The following is an 18,832-nucleotide window of genomic DNA, read 5'->3' as shown; positions in this document are numbered from 1 at the left end:
GAAAAGAAAAAAGAAAGGAAGCAACAAGAACCTTCATTCAGATGTCATCCCTCCACTGCATGTGTCGTTTGTGTTACAAAACAAAACCAAACCTAAAGAAGTCAGAAATTTTACTGTTCAACATACCTGCCAGAACCATATGATCTGCTTGCTATTCCTTGTATAATGACGATAAACAGTGTTCCTCTGCCAGTCTGCTAAATCAACTTCTTGCATACCACAGAGCATAACCTAGAAAAGGGAATGATTACTTGACAATATATATGTCTACACACATAAATTAAGAGTTAATTTTGTATGATACACACTAACGAAAATGGAAGTTCTTGCTCCCAAAAAAGGCCCAGTAATTTTTTCATTTTACTCCACAGTTAGATTTTCCTTTATCCTAAGTTTGCAGAACTCCTCCAAAATTGTTTATGTATTTAAGTGGTCTGAAAGCCTGCATATCAGGCACTTAGTTTCTTCCAACTAATAATTCAATAATAAAAGATATTACCTTTCCCATAAAAGGAAATTCTCTATTATAGAGGATATTACCTTTCCCATTAAAACCTTGCCTGATATTCCAAGCTGATGATGATGATTACATTGCTGCTACTGCTATGACTAGTAAAGATAAAACACTGAGAAGTACAAGTCTGCAAAATATTCATTACGAGAGACAATGAATGCTCGAAGTGCTCAAGGCAAAGCCCCCTAGAAAACTGAATACTAAATAAGAGAGATCAAAGTCCTTTTGCAGGAAAAAAATCCTATTTAATTTAAGAAGCTTTCAGAACACTGCTCGTTATGTACAGGCAACCTTGGCAGCTCTCACAGAAATAAATAAGCACAGCACTACAGAGCCTTTTGTCCCTGCTCCAAGTCTGAACATAGGTCAACCCCAACACTCAACATAGGTCAGGCTGATTGTTAAGTAAACATGGTGCATGCAAGCAATTCCCTCGTGTTACACATTGAGGATCTCCAAAATTCCGTTTCAAACCTTGTTGGTTCCTCCAACTATCTGTCCTTAAGCGTAATAACCTTAGAACCCATCTTGGACTATGTCTGTGAAACTAAGCAATCACTATACACCAGAAACAACTTCTGTGCCATCTGCTACAAGGTAATTCTACTCGTTTACCTCAGAGGGAAAAGTTTTATATGACGAACAGATCCATCTGTGATATTCTGATCCTTTCATAGAAACTTGCAAAACACATTTTAATACTGAGGATGGAATCTAAAATTCCCAGCTGCTGAGCACCACAAAACACTGATTCAATAGATACTGGCTTTTCACCATGATTTACCCCCACTGCTCCTATTAAATTCTCCATGTTCCAGAAGTCATCAAATGTAGCATGCCACAGATGACAGATTCATGCTGACCCATCCATTTAATCATTCCCTTTGCAAAAGGTAAAAATGTTGAACAGAAAACCTCACCTCCAGCTCCTTTTCATCAAAATAGTGTAGCCACTGTAAAGGAACAACTTCATTAAAACCATCAAGAAAAGCTTTGGTTTGTTCTCTAACTCCCCGAGAAAATCGCCACTCAGCCATTAGCCTGGGATGGAAAAAAAACCAAACACAAATTAAACATCAATTAGCACTCAAGATGAAGAAGTTCAAACATGTATGATTGCGTGTGGCTTCCTATGAGGTAACGCTCCCTCCAATTTTACTTTCTTACACTGTATGATTCCATAGACTATAAGGGACCTACCATAGTAACATTATCACAAATCTACAAACTCAGACAACAGTAAGAGTAGCAAGATGCACTGAGATTGCCATTCCAGTTAAAAAAAATATTTATTATTATTAAGCTTTCACTAATCAAAATTCAGCAGCCTTTTCATGAAAATAATGCTATTTGAGCACTATGATTTTGTTATGGCAAAATTGCTTTAGCTTAAAAAGTGCATAATCCTTGTGTTTCAATGCTAGAAAAGAAAAATTTTCACTGATCTTAAAATACTGTTTTCGAGCAAAAAAAACACCATGTAGGCAGAGCAATAAGAAATACTGTTGCTTATAATACCTATAACTATGGCTGCCCAATACTTCCAGCATAAGGCTATTTCCAGCTTCAACAAATAGTAGTAATTTTCTGTTCTGAGCTCCTGATTTATGCTAAGATTTGGAGAAAGAGGTAACGTTTTTTTAAGTTTCAACTAAAATGGTCATGCCACTTCTGAACAAAAAAAGAAAAGACAATAAATACATATACATACTACAGAAACTATTTCACTGAGAAACTAAATTTAAGTGGAAACTTTATGCGCAGCACTGGACATACGCTGTATCACAGGAAAGGATCTGGGTACATCTGCTTTTGAGATCACCCTGAATAGATGGATCAGAAATGCAGGTTCAGAAAAAGAAAGGCAGTGATAAGATCAGGAGAGAAGCAGGAAAGAGCAGCATAAGAGAACAAAGAGAAAAAATAATTTAAGTCACACCACATTATAAACCGTTCTGAATTTCAGTTTCCACAGTGACAGCAAAGTTCTGAACGATTTTGAAATCCTCTGTCACATACAGGTCTTCCCTCCCCCTGGATCTGTTACCTGAAGTTACTGAAAATAGGTTGCTCATTTTCAGTTTCATCTGTTCTCTCGTTGTACATGTTAATGACAAGACAGGTCATCTTTTCTCTATCCGGTCTTATCTTTTTTTCTCTCTCTTTTTTTTTTTTTTTTTGGGGGGGGGGGGGGGGGGAAGGGAAGGTCCAGAGAGAGGGAAGAGGGGAGTAGGAGATCAAAATGTACCAAGAGATCATGTGTACCACAATACCAAAATGTACTAATATACCATTTCAATAATAGTCCCAAGAATTACATAGTAATGGGGTGGGGGAAGGAAAAACAAATCATATACTGTGTCAAAAAAAGACTAGAGCAACAGAAGAAATACGGACCGTTTTTTTTCAACATCTACACTTTCCTACCCAATATATTCTTCTTTGTTCTCCTCCGTTACCAAGATATTTGAACCTCCTGATTTCAGCTCATGTGAGGTTACTTTTCCTAAGAGCTCCATATCCACACAGAAGTACATTTCCAAGTTACACTCTTCGATGTTATTATCCCTGAATGAAAAGAAAAAAAAAAAAAAGCACAATGAATTCCATATAAACAAAAAAAAAATCCATAAAACATCACCCCCACCCCCCCCAAAAAAAAAAACTACAAACCTTATCCAGATTAGAGAGTTGTAAAATTCAGTATCAATAGATTCTAGGTCCTTAATAGTGAGTTTTTTGCTCAGCATTCGTTTGTAGAAAGGCAGAGAAAAACCAGTGTCAATAAATTTCCCATGAAACAATGCCTGTTGAACAGAAAAGAAGTCTGTTTAGCTTTCATTGAACTACTGAATTATTCAAGTATTTCTGGACTTGAATTCTTTTTTTCCTTTCTCCTTCAAATAATAAAAAACACCAAGTAGCAGTAGCAGCTTGGTATGTAAAAAGAACAAAACATCCCATTACATAGGAAGAAAAAAAAATATTAATTGACAAAATTTATCCAAGCATATGTTATCATTGCAATTTAGAAATTCTCTGATTAAAAAAAACCTTCTCATAAAAGGACAGAGCCTATGAAAGAAGAAATTACTAAGTTTCCTCTTTACTATGTGAATAGGTATTATATGCCAAGTGTTATTTGATCCTACTTGATCATAATATTTGATCCTACTTGACTACTACTGCCATTTTTTACTACGTAAATACATCCTACAAAATCATCCTTTACACAATGCTACTGCAGCTTGTAAAAAGCAGTTTAAAAACGCAATCACAGACTGCTTCAGAAAGAGCTTTGGGAATCACATTTTTTATAGGCAAGTCACAGAACTGAGAAATGAGATTCTCCTGCAAATTTGAAATTGAAAAAAAACCAAAACATGGTCACACTTGTCTCACCACAACGCGCACAAAGGGGGTAAGCTAATGTCTAGCACTGAAGCGTGGCATTACACACACACACACACACACACTGTGTTAACCTCTGTACTGACTCAGCGCGTCTGAGAGCTAACAGAGCACAGCTATACCAATGAAAACCTTTTTTACCCCCATCCTTATCAAGTACACTTTCTTCACTAAAATACCTCTTTAAAAAAAGCATCCTAAACACAGGCCAGGTATGGCATTCATTGCTTGTCCTTCCTTACAGCTGAAATTCTATGGGCAGAAGAGCCAATGTAACAGCCCATTTCCTCTAAAAAAGACAAGGCTCCATATTTTTTCCCCACCTTCTAATTTTCCCCCTAAGGACTCCTCTATCATGCATTTTCTTCTGCTTTAGGAGAGCCTAAAAAGACTCTCTCAGAGGCATTTATTTGTTTGTGTATTTATTTTTAAACTAGTCTGTACTTCTCATGGGAGAGTGAGCTGATAGAAACGGAAAAATTAAACGTCAAGTGCAGCATCCAGGCATACAATTTCCTGCTTTTTGCAAAAGTAAGTTCTTAAATCATCTCATTTAATGTTGATGATAGTCTCAGCACAAAATATAAAATTTGTCTCAGCCAACCTCATTTAACAGCCTTTTGTTACAGAGTAAGATGTATCCTTTATGTTTAACCCCATTTCAGTTGAAAATACTGGTGGTTATTTCACTACTTAAAAACAAAAAAGTCTTTATGATCTGAAAATCACAACTATTTTAGAACTGTGAGAGGACAGAAACTACGTCTGCACTTAAAAAGCGTATCTAGACTCCTTAAAATCATTCCCACTTACATTATTATCTGAGCTATTTTAAGCCACTAGAGGGTATCCCAGGATCTACTGCAGAAAGTGCCATCCATTATAAACCATGAATATACTCAAACCTGGCAACTGACCACATTAGGCACCATTACACAGGTCTCTCTCCCCCCCGGCTCCCTTAGAGAATTTAAACTAAAAATACAAAAATACTTCAGGAAATAAAAGTTTGCCTTTTAATTATATTAAATACTTTAATTGAGTTCTCTTCTATGATCTGTACTTTTATGAAGTAATTTTCCTAAAGGTAACATTTCAATTATGGATTTATCTTATGCACCAGATCAAAAATCACTGACTAAAAGAAACAGAATCTGGCTCTAGCACCTCACTGGCTTTATCACGTCTTCCTGCTAAATGGCATTATAGCTTGCTGAGGGATCTGAAAGAAAGAAAAAAGTTGGCAGCCTACTGAAAGTGTTAACCCAATGAAATAAATTTTAATGACAGCATAGAAATGGGGAACCATAGAACCCTTGAAATCCAAGGTGTTATCATCAAAACTGAACAAATTGGTTTGTCAAGAAGCATCTATAAGAAAAGCAAAACCAAGAAACCCGCCAAACCTCACTCATTTTAAGTCTGAAAGTACTTTTCCATTTATGTTACACTTTGCTCGTATTTATTCTAATTTCATACAAAAAGCCTGAACAACAGGAGAAGACGACAGTCTCTTCAATCTGAAAATGCATTTTTTTTCTACTCTTTTTAGTTTCACCATTCACTGTGTTCAGGGATTTTGCCAAGGGCAACCTGTAGACATCATGATGGTTATGTGGAAAGATGACCGTATCACTACATGGAAGAAAAGAAACGTGACAGAGCAGGAGTCCACTATAGAAAATTGACTCAGTGATACCAGACGAAGAAATGACACGACACACCTCATCAGCTTTTAGGCTAACAGAAACCTGATGGCAGAGGATCAGCTCCCTGCCAGCTTCTGCTCTCCCTAGTATCTGACCTTTGTATCCAAGAACCTATGTTTAAATTAAGGCTCAGTGTACTCCGCAAAACATTTCTAACTCATTTTTTTTGAATACAGGAAGGTATACCAGGTCTAACTGAGGAGCCTTTTTTCGGAAAATCTTTGTCACGTTTTTCAGAGCATCAGTACTCAGACACTCAATCAAACAGCAGTTTGCATGAAGTACACACATCCAATTGATAAAAACAAAATATTATATTGAATATCATATTAACTTTCATCACTATTCCAGGAAACTTGAGTGTAGAAGAGACTTAACTCTCAGGGAATATTTTGGCTCAATAACCTTATATGCCTTAATCTTCCATTTCTAAGAGATTAATATAACCTTTATTAATTGTAAAAACAAGTACTGTTCAGGAATAAATGTATAGCTACAGCAAATAATAAAACCTTAAAAATCTAACCTACCATGGCAATAAAGCGCCCAATGAAACAGAAATATGAAAGATGGTCAGGATTGATTGTTGATGCTGGATTTATCTGCAGGCAATAGTTGCTCTTGCCAGCATATTCAAATAGGCAGTACATAGGGTTCAGTACTTCATGGGAAAGCAAGAAAAACCATTCTCTAAGGAAAAAAACACATGTATACACATAAAAACCATCAAATACAAATGTTTATCACCATTCCCCTTAGGTAACTAACAAAACGGTCAAAATATATGCAAACTCAGAAAAATAATATAAACAGTGTTGTATTAGAATCACAGAATAATATATGGCATTATATAAGTCTTAAATATAAAAAAATTAATTATTAAAAACAATAATGTTAGAAAGTCATGGTTTCCAAAGTTTAGAAATTATTGTTAAGATTGTCACCTTGAACACACCCTCATAGTTGCATATTAGCAACATTTTTCACATACAGAGTCCTTGCCTCAACCAGTGCACAGTATTTATCCTCCTGATGCCTGATTTACTGCACGCAACTCAAATCTTTATTCAAAAAAATTACAGATTATTCCACGGGCAGTGCTTATTATAAACAACCTAGGCAAGGCAAAACAAAACAAAAAAAACCCAAACCACAGCACACCTTATTTGCTTTCCCAATCTGACAGCAGAACACACACTGCTTTACTGTGGTTTAACAAATTACCATGCATCGGTAAAGTCCACATGACACGACAATGTGAAAATGCATTTTTGTTGAGGTTTAAGTAATACATGTTATTCACCCCTTTCATAGGTTCCAACGCAGCTGACCTGAAAGAGTAATGGAGTCTGGTATTTCAGTGTTAGAATAGCTGATTTTTAGAATATTTGTTGCTTTATAGTATTTGCATATAATCAGAGACCTCAGAAGCACTCACAAACTCAGGAGTTTTTATATCAGGCCCTAAATGCTTGTAACTGAACAACCAGGCTTAGGGAAAAGTCGCAAAAAAACCCTAAAAGTCTATCCTGTAATAACTTCAGGGACTGAATTCCATCTTGACTGCCTTTCAGCCATCACATTTGAGAGCCATCTTTTCCATCCCTGTATTTACCTGAGACAAGGGAACATAAATGAGAAGTTTGCTGGCATGTTTCTCCTAACAGTTCTATGAAACTCAAGTCATGGATCATGGTTTGCTATAATATGCTTCCAAGCCAAAGGCCAAGTGGAAAGAGTAAACACAGAAAGGCAGCCAGGATACGATAATCTTAATGGGGTTCTGTGTATCTTTTAATAAGCACAAGAATGTTGTACAGCATTCTATGCCAGTTTTATACCGAGACAATTATACTAACTCTGCATAGAAGCATCAAATTTTATAGGCATTTAAATTAGATCAAAGCCAGATAACAAGGGAGGAATCAAAGAAATCAGTGATCAACAAGAAGTTTGCAGAAGCAATGAATTTTTCACATCAACAGCTAAAAGCAGCCACAAGATATAGCATCAGATTGGCCCTACTAAACATAAGGTAAAAATCTGGAGGGAACACTGAGTTTAGCCTGCTGCGAGACAGGTGATAAATCAGGTGCAGCAGCTTTCTATATTTGTAGTAATGCAGTATTAGTGTCACTTAAGACTTCTCAGCTCAAGCTACAATTCCACATACAAAATCTTGGGCAAGACTTACTCCTAAAACTATGAAATTATTCTATTTACACATTATTTATTTCTTTATTCTGCTGCTTTCTCTGACTAACACCCTTCATCTAAATTATTCTAACATCACTTCTTTGGAAGACTTTGTTTCTCTGGAACAGATTACTTGAACTCTCCTGGTTTCCATCCTATGCCTAGGGCCACCATGATAAGGACACCAAACAAACAAAACCTGTGCAAAGCAAAAAACTGGAGTCCTCCCTGCAGTCACCCCCCAAAAGCCTATCAGATATTGTAATTCAGAAGAATAACCACCCATATATCCAAAGAAGCTCAACCTTCAAAGGTAAGCTTCCTTACTTATAAATACTACACATTTTCACTGAACTTCATTTTAACACAGTAAGCTACATAAAACCAGAACAAAACCAAAACAGAACACCTTTACATTACAAAAAGAACAAACAGGAAAATTTTTATGACGTATGACTGCTTCTAATTTGCTGGACCTGCAGTAGTACTGAAATTTTCATCCTAATAGTAAGATTTCAGTCAAGTAACTGACAGCAGTAGTCAGTGATTGTCTTCTATATGGGCAACAGATGAAACACTTTGTCTACAGTTTTCCTGTCATCAGATTTTTCCTCCGATTTCCACTTCAGATTCGAGAAAATCTTTTAGCTGTTTCATATTCCCACGCAGCCTACATAGTTTGTTCATCTGCTGTTACTTCATGCCTGCACTACTCTCCTCTTGTTTCTATCCCTTCTGTTCAATATCAGTCCCAATCTGGTGTTCACTTGTTTTTTTCCTAATAAGCAAAACACTATTTTTCCACAATCCCCACTTCCAGGGAAGTGAAACTTACACTTCCAGGGAAGTGGAACTTACTGATAGGAAGTTTCTGAATTAACTCAGTCTAGAGCACTTAAAAAAAAATCCAATTTAAACATCAATCTTTGTCAAAGAACTGAACAACTGAGACCACAGTTTTACTACTGCAAGGTTATAACCCACAACAATAGCCAGTGCTCCCAGTTCCACCTCCTTAAGACATTAAGGGGAGCTAAAAAGGTAACCAGGGTCAGACTGCAAAAGCAAGCAGTTTCTTTGCCAACAGAATGACATTAGCAATCAAGGTTAGAGCACTATTAAAGAAGAAAAAACTATTTTAAACAAATTTCTTTTACCTTGCCAAGCCACCATAATCCAATCCTTCTTCTCCTCTGAATATAACATATAATCTTCTCCTCAAATCATAGGGTTTTAATGCCATAATCTATCAAAAAAACCCAAAAATTGTAGCAAGTTATACATTATGCAGTGTCAAAGCAATCGCTCCTTCTTATTCAGATTTTATTTAATTGACATAGAAATGCCATATATGTCAAATGTTTACCCAGATTTCACAAGCAATTAGACTATCTCATGGAGTATGCAATCAATGAACCGCACACAAAAAGACTGATTTGAACTTTGAGCAGCAGACTGCTAGCAAATGGGAGAGCGTATCTGGAAAGTACCACTATATGGTTGCCCTGTTCTTATACTCCTCCTAAGGCATTCATTATCATTAAAGGAAAACAGGCGAAAAGGCATTTCATCTGATATATTACAGATTTTTGGGTTTGGGCAAATCACTTAAATAATTTACTCTAATCCAAAATAAGTGTAATGTACTTCCACTAATAACATACTTTTTACTTCTAGAGAGGTTTTGATGTGGTGATAGTGGCAAGAATTGTCACTGTTACACAGAAAGAAGGAACATACATTCGCTGCAGACTGTAAGAGCTCAAGAACTATAAGCTTCAATTACACAAATTTAACCTCTGAAGGACAAAAAGCAGGACATCAGTTTTAATTGGAGAAAACAACATTTTGTAATGTATATAACCACACACAAGAATCAGAAAAGCAAATCCACTGTGGTTAAGTTAATATGGTATGCAATGTGGTTAAGCTGTGGAACTCTTTACCACAGGATGCTGTAGATGCAAAAAGTTCACAAGAGGAGCACAGACAAGCTCACAGAAGAAAAGTCCCTCGAGGACTATTAAAATACCCAGAAACCACATCAAGCTCAAGAAGCATTTCAATTGTAAACAGTTGGGAGCTGAAAGATCATTTGCGAGAAGTATTACATACATTACTTCAGTTCTTACAGTCTTCCCTAAAAATTCCCCTTTGGCTAACACCAGAGGAAGATTCCTGTGCCTGAAGGCCCATTAGTCTGAACTGGCCATGGCCATTTTTGTTCTTACGCTTTGTCTTGATACACAAACACAACATCTTTGCAGGCTTACTTGCTGGAAGGAATCCTCAAACAAAGTCTGTCTGGATACATTGATTTTCACATGACTTGGCAGTGCATTGGACTGTAATCAGAAGGCAGTGATGTTAAAAGGCAGCACATATAAATGTAAATTCAAATAGTTCTAAAAAGTAAATAATTACTTAAGCAGTACCTGACATAAGTAACGGAAATGAGCAAGTTTCCACCTAAAGCTACGCTCATAAGCAATCTGTGGCCCTTTATTTCTGTAAGGAAATATATTTGAGATACATTAGCCATAAATTAGACATCAAACAGTACTTTCAATGTTAAACAACAGCATGTAGGTTTCAAACACATAAAAACTGTTATTGTAAGGTATGATCAGAAACAAAATGCAGTTGATGGTTTGGTCAGACCCTCCCCCTGTTTTTTTTTTCCATTTAAGATGCTAGTCAATTTAGCAAATTTGAAAGGTAGAGATCTAGAGGATTTCAAATCCCTATTAATCTTGTAAAAATTACAAGCCAGGTAAAGGAGAGAAGTCTAATTTATTGTCTTCACTGAGAGAAAGACTGAAATTAGGCTTCATAAATTCAGCTGCTTGTGTAACTATGAAGGAATTTCTAGTACAACACTCTATAGGCTCTTTGAATGAAAGGTCGTCGACATGTCATCAGAGGTAAACCCTACCTTACATAAAAGACATTAAGACAATGTCCTGCTTTGAGATAGAATAAAACCAATTTTCCTTTTCAGTAACTATAGGTTGGGGCAATACTTCTGACTGAACTATTTTTAAAAAGATTTGCTTGTAAAATTTTTGAAAAGTATTTAGAACTACTTTGTTTAGACATTAGTGTTGCTAGACAGTGTACAACTGTAAGCAACATCATTACAACCATTTGCTGTTTCTTTAAAAATTTAACTTAGTTCCATTAGTTCAATATTCAAGTTCACCTCACTTCCCCTCTCTATTTATAAACAATTACAATCTTGATATTTGAAAAGTGTATAAAAACTATTGAACCTTAGAGCAGCATAGCAAAGTGTGTCACAGATAAACAGACAATTAAAGCTTAAAAATAGACTGAATTTACAGGACAGCGATTTGTTCATAATTTAGTGCTCAATTCCAGCTAAAAGTATAGATTGTCTTCTAGTGTGAGAAGACTTGATTATTAAACTATAGCAAATTAAAACATTAAAAAATACATTTAATTTCTCACTTACACAGAAGATTTCCCAGTACGAGGATCGTTGAAGGTGGTGGTTCTTGTATTATGGTCAACAAAGTATCTGACACCTTCTCTGGTATATCTGATTTCCCAGCCCTCCGGAAGAGGGTCCTCATTTTGTAAACTGCAGAAGAAATTGCAGACAGTACTTTTTCCCCCATATCATTACATATAAGAATTAAGCAAGATCTTTTTATCTGCACAGTCAATATACACACCTACCCTTGAGTTCGAGGGTCTTCCCACTGTGTTGTCTTTGTGTTATGATTTACAAAATACACCCTGTCATTTGAATCCACTCTCCTTTCTAGAGGGAAAAAAGAAAAAAAAACACTATACAACAATTGCATTCCGAATTTCTGTACTGTCAATTCCTGAAATTAACAGCTAATTAACTTACCCCAACCTGGTGGTAAAGGCCCAAGTGGATCATTTTCTGCTGACAACATAGAAGCCTATTTAAAAACAAGAGGATGTTCAATTAGGCCAAATATTATTCATATTTTTTTCCTTAATGTGTTCTAAAATTACTACTAGTTCTGAAGACTATCCATTCTGAAAAAACATCATGCCATTTTTAGGTTTTTTTTTGTGAACAAACATAGATTCTATGATAGTAAGATATGATTTGTGCACTTGGGCTCCACTGTTTCTAACCCAACGTACCCTCCCTTTCCCTTGCTACAGCAAACTTGAGAAAGAGTCAGTGGTCTTAAAGATGTACAGTTCATAAAAGTTTTGCAGAAGCACATATAAGCAGATCAGCACAATGTTCTTGGTTAAGAACACGCTTTACCATAAAAAACATTTCCAACCACAGTGATTACTGCTAACATAGGGTTTTTTGCTTCCTCAATACATGATGTCTTCCCTGGATGTTTGGCTATTTTCAGACTTTGTAATTCTCTGCAAATGCAGCTGCATTCATTAAAATATGCGGATGATTAAAGTTATACCAACATACAGTAAAGTTAAAAGGAAAAAAAATAAATAAGAAAACCAGATTAAATTATTATGGAAAGCATGCTAAACTCATAATATCCTGTAACCTTGCAGAAGTCCCCAGGAACTCCCAAGAATACAAAGCATAGGAAAAATAAAACGTAAAAGGCAGAAATCCCCAAGACTGCAGAATCCATGTTATGATTTATAACTAAAATCCACTCACTAAAATTTTTTGTACGCTAAGATTCTTTTCTTTTTTTTTTTTTTGCGCACAATGTGATTTTGATATATGGGAACCAACCTACATTTTCCAAAGAGTATCCTTAAAGATCACTTTGCTACTAATACTGCTTTAAAAAACACTTGCAGTCCAAAAACCTCAAATCTCCTTATGAGTTTACAACAGCAAATTCAGGCAAAAAAAGCTATGATATTTTTCCTGTGAAACAGAAACAGAGCAAGGATCAAAAGAAAACGCAATAGTTACACTCAAAATCAAGCTGCCTCTCTGTTCCAGCCACAAGCTACTAGATGTGAACAGAGAATTACTATCTCAGCAGCAATGCAGTTAGCCTTTTCTGCTTTTGGGAACTGCACAGCCACAATGACCCTGTAACCAAACATTTCTCTGTGGTGAGTATAAAAAGAATAGCAGGCAAGAGAAAATGCTGTCTGCCAAAGAACTGAATGGTGGCATGATTCAGATTCCCGACCATCTTAATGGGTCCAAGGATTTGTGTGTGGCTGCTGGCTAATGTGTATTTAACAGAACATACTGAAACACGAGGCAGTGGCACGGGATGAGCCAGATTCAATACCAAAAGGAGCACAATATATTAACCCAGGTAAAAATAAAAGTAACTAAAATCACTACATCCTGCCTATTTTTCTTTCTTCACATAGTTTAGCTTTGAGCATTCAAGGTAATTGAAACATTCTCTCACTCATTAAATGTATTAATTCACTTTTTCCCAAAAAATAAATTGCAATCTCACTTATAAACTGATATAAAGCTAGTCCTGGTATTTCGCCAGAGGAAGAAAAGTTAGCTGTAGTTTGACCTTAACAATTCTAGAAGAAAAGTACACGGAGGCAGTACAGTTTAAAAAAAAAAAGGCATTCATACTTTTTTCAACATAATTTCAATTTTTTTCCCCTAACAAAATGTGAGTTCTAGGTATGCAACTGATATACTTAGAAAACAGAATTCAAAAAAGATGCAAATAGATGAGTTCTCTTTTCTCTTTCTTCGAGTATATTCTCTCACAAACAAATCCTAATTTAATGATTCTAAGATCAGATGGGACATTTTAAGAAATAAGTCTGTGGTTTTCAGTAGGAGTTATTATTAAACGAAGAAAGGAACATGATTTAAGTAAAAAAATATATTGTTCCCTGAGAGAATAATCTAGCTCAAAACAAAATAAATCTTAGGATCAGGAAAAGTAAGTTGCTCAGTGAGAGTTCTTGGCTTGATATGTTTCAGCTGTGATTCTTGTATTTGCATTAATAGGTACCAATGTGTATAAATGCCGGAAGGCAGGGTGCAAAGAGGACAAGCCAGGCTCTTTCCAGTGGTGCCCACTGGCAAGACCAGAGGCAGCGGGCACAAACTGAAACACAGGAGGTTCCCTCTGAACATCAGGAAACACTTTTTCACTGTGAGGGTGACTGAGCACTGGCACAGGTTCCCAAGGAGGTTGTGGAGTTTGTTGGAGATGTTCAAAAGCCATCTGGACACAGTCTTGGGCAACTGGCTCTGCCTGAGCAGGGGGCTTGGACCAGAGACCTCCAGAGGTCCCTTCCAACCTCAACCATTTTCTTTCTCTAATTGCATAAGATAAATTGACTTTGATGCACAGCTCCAGGGGTTAAGAAAATTAGCGGTGGTGCATGTTTCTGCTATTGCTAGTGATGAGATATAATGTCTAATTACCTAACGAGAGGCTGATAACTGTTAAATGTAAGAATACTGCAGTACCCTTTACTTCAGAGGGGTACCTGAATAAAGTCCATCAAATTCAAAGCAAAGTTAGGTCTGCGGATGCATAGAGTCCTAGTCCAATGAGGCTGTTTCAGACTTGTACTTCAATGTTTTCTTCTTTAAAACAATCCAGCTTTACTACATATCACTTAAAAAGTCTCTGGAATTGGATCTTTTTTTTAAGAGACTAAGCATAATTCTTAAAACAGACCGTTTAGAGTGACAGTGACATGCAGGCACCCTCATTCTTAACTCTGAAAAAGCAACTATCCTATTTATCCATTCACAGATGGAGAAATGATATTTTCTTCAGGTAGAGAAGTAAGTCAGTAACTATCTGAGATAAATGGAAAACCACGTAGGAAATGCCAGAGCTGAACCAGGTGCATAAGCTTGAAAATGAGCTCAAAGTAAAACAATTGCCACCTGTACTAACGAATGACTCCTAATCAATACAACAGTTTTGAAGGCCATTTAATGTTGAGAATGCCCATAACTCAGCTTTTGTGTTCCTTTTCAGTTAAGGGACTGCTTCGGTTTTACCTCACTACTGTCATTAAATGTCGTAAGTATCATGCACTACACAAGGCTCAAGTCAGGGAACAGACTCCAAAGGGAGTACTTTTTGCTTTTAAGGACAATTTTTGTTAACATTTTTTAAGAGAATCAGAATCACTATGACAAACGTCTCGTAAGACATATGATTGAATAGTTTTAAAATCACTTTAGAAAAAATTAATGAACACAAAAGTATTCCTATACCTCTCTACTCATTTCTAAATTTTGTGTAAAAGTTACCGAATAGAGGTATCGTTGGTTAAATTGTTGCATAGCTCCCTGCAGCTGATTCCGTTGAGATTGCCATTGCTCAAAGTTCCTGACTGATTCCATCGTTGGTCGCTGCCACGTTGTTGTTCTGGTGTTGTGGTCCACATAGTAAACTCTCCCACGATCATCAACTCTTCTTTCCCAGCTTTCAAGAAACACAAATGTTAACAGCTAAATTTTTCAGTACTATTATGTAACTAATTTTCTCTTTATGCTAATTTCCCAGACAGTACTTGAATGAAGTACTGGGGTCACAAGCATGATTTTAATTTCTAAAGTACACAAAAGTACTCCCCAACTTTATTAGTAAAAGGACAACCACACTGATTCAACACAGATGTCAAGCAATCACATGCTCAGCTCTCTGTCACCTCATTTTTAACTTTGTAAGTTCCTGTGACGATAAACAATGTTGGCAGGTTTCACAGAAAACACCGCCAGGAAAGCTGAGGTTTGGAACCAGTGCACTACACCTAGTAGTACCACCTAAATAATGGTGGTCAAATGTGCATTATTTAATGCTTTAGTTTTAAAGGAAGAACAAAATCATTTAGTAGCTGTATTTGAACAAGTGATCAGAACAAGCGACATATACACTACCAACATTCCTATAACAATAGCTGCAATTAATATAAGTCTAAATTAACTGAAAGGTAGAATTTCTTAATATATGATGTATAATACAGTTTCGATGAGCTGCTTATAAAAGCCGGTATTTTTCCCACACCAAACAAACTAACAAATAGTACCTTTATCATATTTAAATCAAAAAAGTCTACATTACCCAGGAGGTAAGGGCTGTGGTCTTTCCCATGTTGTAGTTCGTGTGTTGTGATCAACATAATAAGTTCTACCATGAGGATCCTTTCTTTGCTCCCACCTTCAAGACAAAAAGACTTTCATGTAAGCCCCGGTGAAAATGCTTCCTTAGGACTTATTTCCCACTAAGCCTAAAAAGTACCTTGGTATTGAGTGAAAATACTATGATCCACAGCTTATTTAAACACCAAAGAAAACTCACAATAGAATACATATCAGTTACTTTCTACTTGAACTGATATCACCATAAAGTCTTCTTTAAGGGACTTAGTACATAAAATACATTAATATTCACAAGCATTTTCAAATTCTATTTAAGATACCTGAAAACAAAGTCAATTCACTGTCTGCTCAAGGCTTGGATGCTAAAATAACCTCATTCAAAAAGTGCTTAGAGATGCATTCTTTGCATTTCCTCTCTCAAAAAAAGGGGGAGTTTACATTTTGTAGCACTGTTCCCTATATCCAACAAAGAACAGGATCTTTCAGAGTGAACCTGAAATGTGTCCTATCAGATGGTTTTCCTGTGTTTCTATTTCCTGTCCTGGTAAATTCTCTATGTGATATCCCTGGGGATTACTTTTTCAATTTTAGTTGCAAAGCAAACTAACGTTAAGATGGAGAAGATGAAACATTATTATCAATTCAAGTTTCATGCTGCTGAGAACTGCCATAATGCAATAAATGTATGTATAAGCGGGAGAGTAAACCAGGACAAATGTTAGACAAAAAGCTGAAGCCATTGCTGGCATTAGATATATGTTTGTTTTTCTTATATACATAATTAATTACCTCCTAAAAACACAGGCAGAAAAACATAGGAGCTGGTACAAGACAGGCTCTCTGAAAGATCAGCTACAATGACACCAGGTATATACACTTGGGGTTAAGAAACAATTTCCGTGTTCAGAAAATGCTGAAATAGTTAATATTTAGAATACTGCAGAAATGTCAGTATTTCCAATTAGTTGCTGAAGACATTTCACCCAAACAAAACAGTATAAACAAAAAAAATTTTTATATATATATATATATTAGAGCACACGATATATTTTCATTTAATGTCTAAGCACATCTTTAATTTTGCATTTAAGGTTTAGGATTACAGAAGTAGTTTCTAACAGTCTAGTAGAATTAAAAAGTTTCTAGGTATTCTGAGCACATACATACACTTCCAATCTGTATTTTTACCTATAATATTATTGATCTCACTGTTAGACAGCAAGCACCTACCACAATTTCTAGACCACTTTCTTAATTTTCACTTCTCTGTATTTTGGTCCCTACTACATTCTCATAGCTTAAGAACCAAAGGAGTAACAAATTATGACCCAAATAAATTTGAATATATCAAATGAAGTCTTCATGTCCATAACGCACAAGAGTTTAGATCACAACACTGCCTCAGCAAATTAGTTACCATTTGTTACTTTCTGGGTCAAGAGCTACTAGCTAGTTATAGCAGCAGTTATTAACCCCATTTGAGGTCAAATAACTCCTTCTCAGCAAACTGACCTGCGTTTGGCAATCGCAATATAGAATTAAATTTCTGTTTCTTTATATGCAAGTTCAGATGTAACATAATTACAGCATTAAGATCAAGCCCACATACCCTGGTGGCAAAGGTTCTGTACTGGCATTACCAGGCTGCTGTCTCACAGGTTCTGCAGCTGCGCTTGAGGTGGAGGAGGAGTCCCTTGGTTTTGCCGCATCTGCCGCTACACTGTTTCTAGCATTAGGTTGAGCACAGTCCGTTGCAGCTGTAGGTTCTAGTCCAGCAGACACAGCAGGTAATGCAGAAGTGTGGCTTTCGGAACAACTAGTTGCTTCTGTTGTTGACTGAGGTTCTTCTGTAGTGTTAGTGCAATCTGAAGACACGGGAGCTTCGGCTGAACCTACTGGAGCCTCAGAGACAGAATTATCAGCTTCTGGTGCAGAGGCAGATGACTCGCCGTTAACTGAGAAATGGGAAATAAGAACGTATGTGTATCAGAATCTGATGAAACTTACTTTTCAAATGAACAACTTTTGGAGTAAACGACATGGAAGGAACATGTTTAAATCGCACTTATATGCCATAAGCTGCATGTTTGTCTAAAATGACAAAAAATCACAATGCACCTACCTCAGTTAAAGCTGTAACTGAAACTTACAGTCTGCAAGCCATTCCTTATACTTCCCTGCTACGGTAATTTCTTCGTTTCTGCAAATCTTGTGCAACTCAATGTTACACCTCACTCTTTAGATTAGCAAAAGGTACCCAGAAAAAAGTACTGCTTTATTTGCTTTGAAACTTTGAACTTATATCAACTTTAAAAAAAAAATCATGATTAGTATGACATGAAAGAAAAAAATTAAGAGACAAATAACTCTATGAAATCTGGAAAACTAAGAAAGTAGGTGCAGATTGCTTTTTTTTCCTTTTCAGAGCTGAGGTACAGAACCCTACAAGTAAGCAAAACCCACCCATGTGTGCCTTGGAAAAAAATCCCCCTCCAAAAGCAGTACTAAAACACAAAAATTAGTATTTTGCTAATGTAACTTATGTAGTTCAATGACTGAAAAAAATTATTTTAGAATCACAAAGCAAATCAATTTCTGTCTTTTAAAGAACAATACAAATGTCATCCAACTCAAGCAAGCATAATCTCACAAAAGGTTTAAAGAAGGCATGGATTTATCAGGAAAAGAGGGCTAAGGCGGCTTTATTACTCTGAGGCCCACTTGGCCAGCAGTACATCGATAACAACCATCTGCAAAGCTTAGCAGAACAATATCTCAGTACAACATGATTTTGTCTTAGACAAGCGAAATCAAGTATGGCAGTCAGGAGCATGCCCATTAAAAGTCAAGGCCCTATAAAAAGCAGTGCAATATAATTCACAGCTTTCATTTTCTGCACCACTAATCAACCCCAGACAGTGACAATTTATTTAAACTCACCCG

At 36.3% G+C, this 18,832-nt stretch overlaps 1 protein-coding gene across 3 annotated transcripts in view; it reads right to left on the bottom strand.

The window, feature by feature from the left end:
• Positions 1-18,832, bottom strand: part of WWP1 (WW domain containing E3 ubiquitin protein ligase 1) — a 57,100-nt gene that overhangs the window by 3,735 nt on the left and 34,533 nt on the right. For all 3 annotated transcript variants that reach the window (XM_063327143.1, XM_063327142.1, XM_063327144.1), the window contains 14 exons: positions 17,499-17,844; positions 15,852-15,947; positions 15,038-15,212; positions 11,711-11,765; positions 11,533-11,617; positions 11,306-11,434; positions 10,266-10,338; positions 10,104-10,175; positions 8,988-9,076; positions 6,165-6,324; positions 3,188-3,321; positions 2,942-3,082; positions 1,435-1,555; positions 127-231 (listed from right to left, as the gene is read on the bottom strand). In XM_063327143.1, the coding sequence (XP_063183213.1) occupies positions 127-231; positions 1,435-1,555; positions 2,942-3,082; positions 3,188-3,321; positions 6,165-6,324; positions 8,988-9,076; positions 10,104-10,175; positions 10,266-10,338; positions 11,306-11,434; positions 11,533-11,617; positions 11,711-11,765; positions 15,038-15,212; positions 15,852-15,947; positions 17,499-17,844 (1,781 nt within the window). The remainder of the gene's footprint in view (positions 1-126; positions 232-1,434; positions 1,556-2,941; positions 3,083-3,187; positions 3,322-6,164; positions 6,325-8,987; positions 9,077-10,103; positions 10,176-10,265; positions 10,339-11,305; positions 11,435-11,532; positions 11,618-11,710; positions 11,766-15,037; positions 15,213-15,851; positions 15,948-17,498; positions 17,845-18,832) is intronic.

The sequence above is a fragment of the Chroicocephalus ridibundus genome, chromosome 2, assembly GCF_963924245.1.
Source record: "Chroicocephalus ridibundus chromosome 2, bChrRid1.1, whole genome shotgun sequence".
NCBI classification, from domain to species: Eukaryota; Metazoa; Chordata; class Aves; order Charadriiformes; family Laridae; genus Chroicocephalus; species Chroicocephalus ridibundus.
The sequence above is the reverse complement of the archived record's forward strand: the minus strand, read 5'-3'. Positions and strand labels throughout refer to the sequence as shown.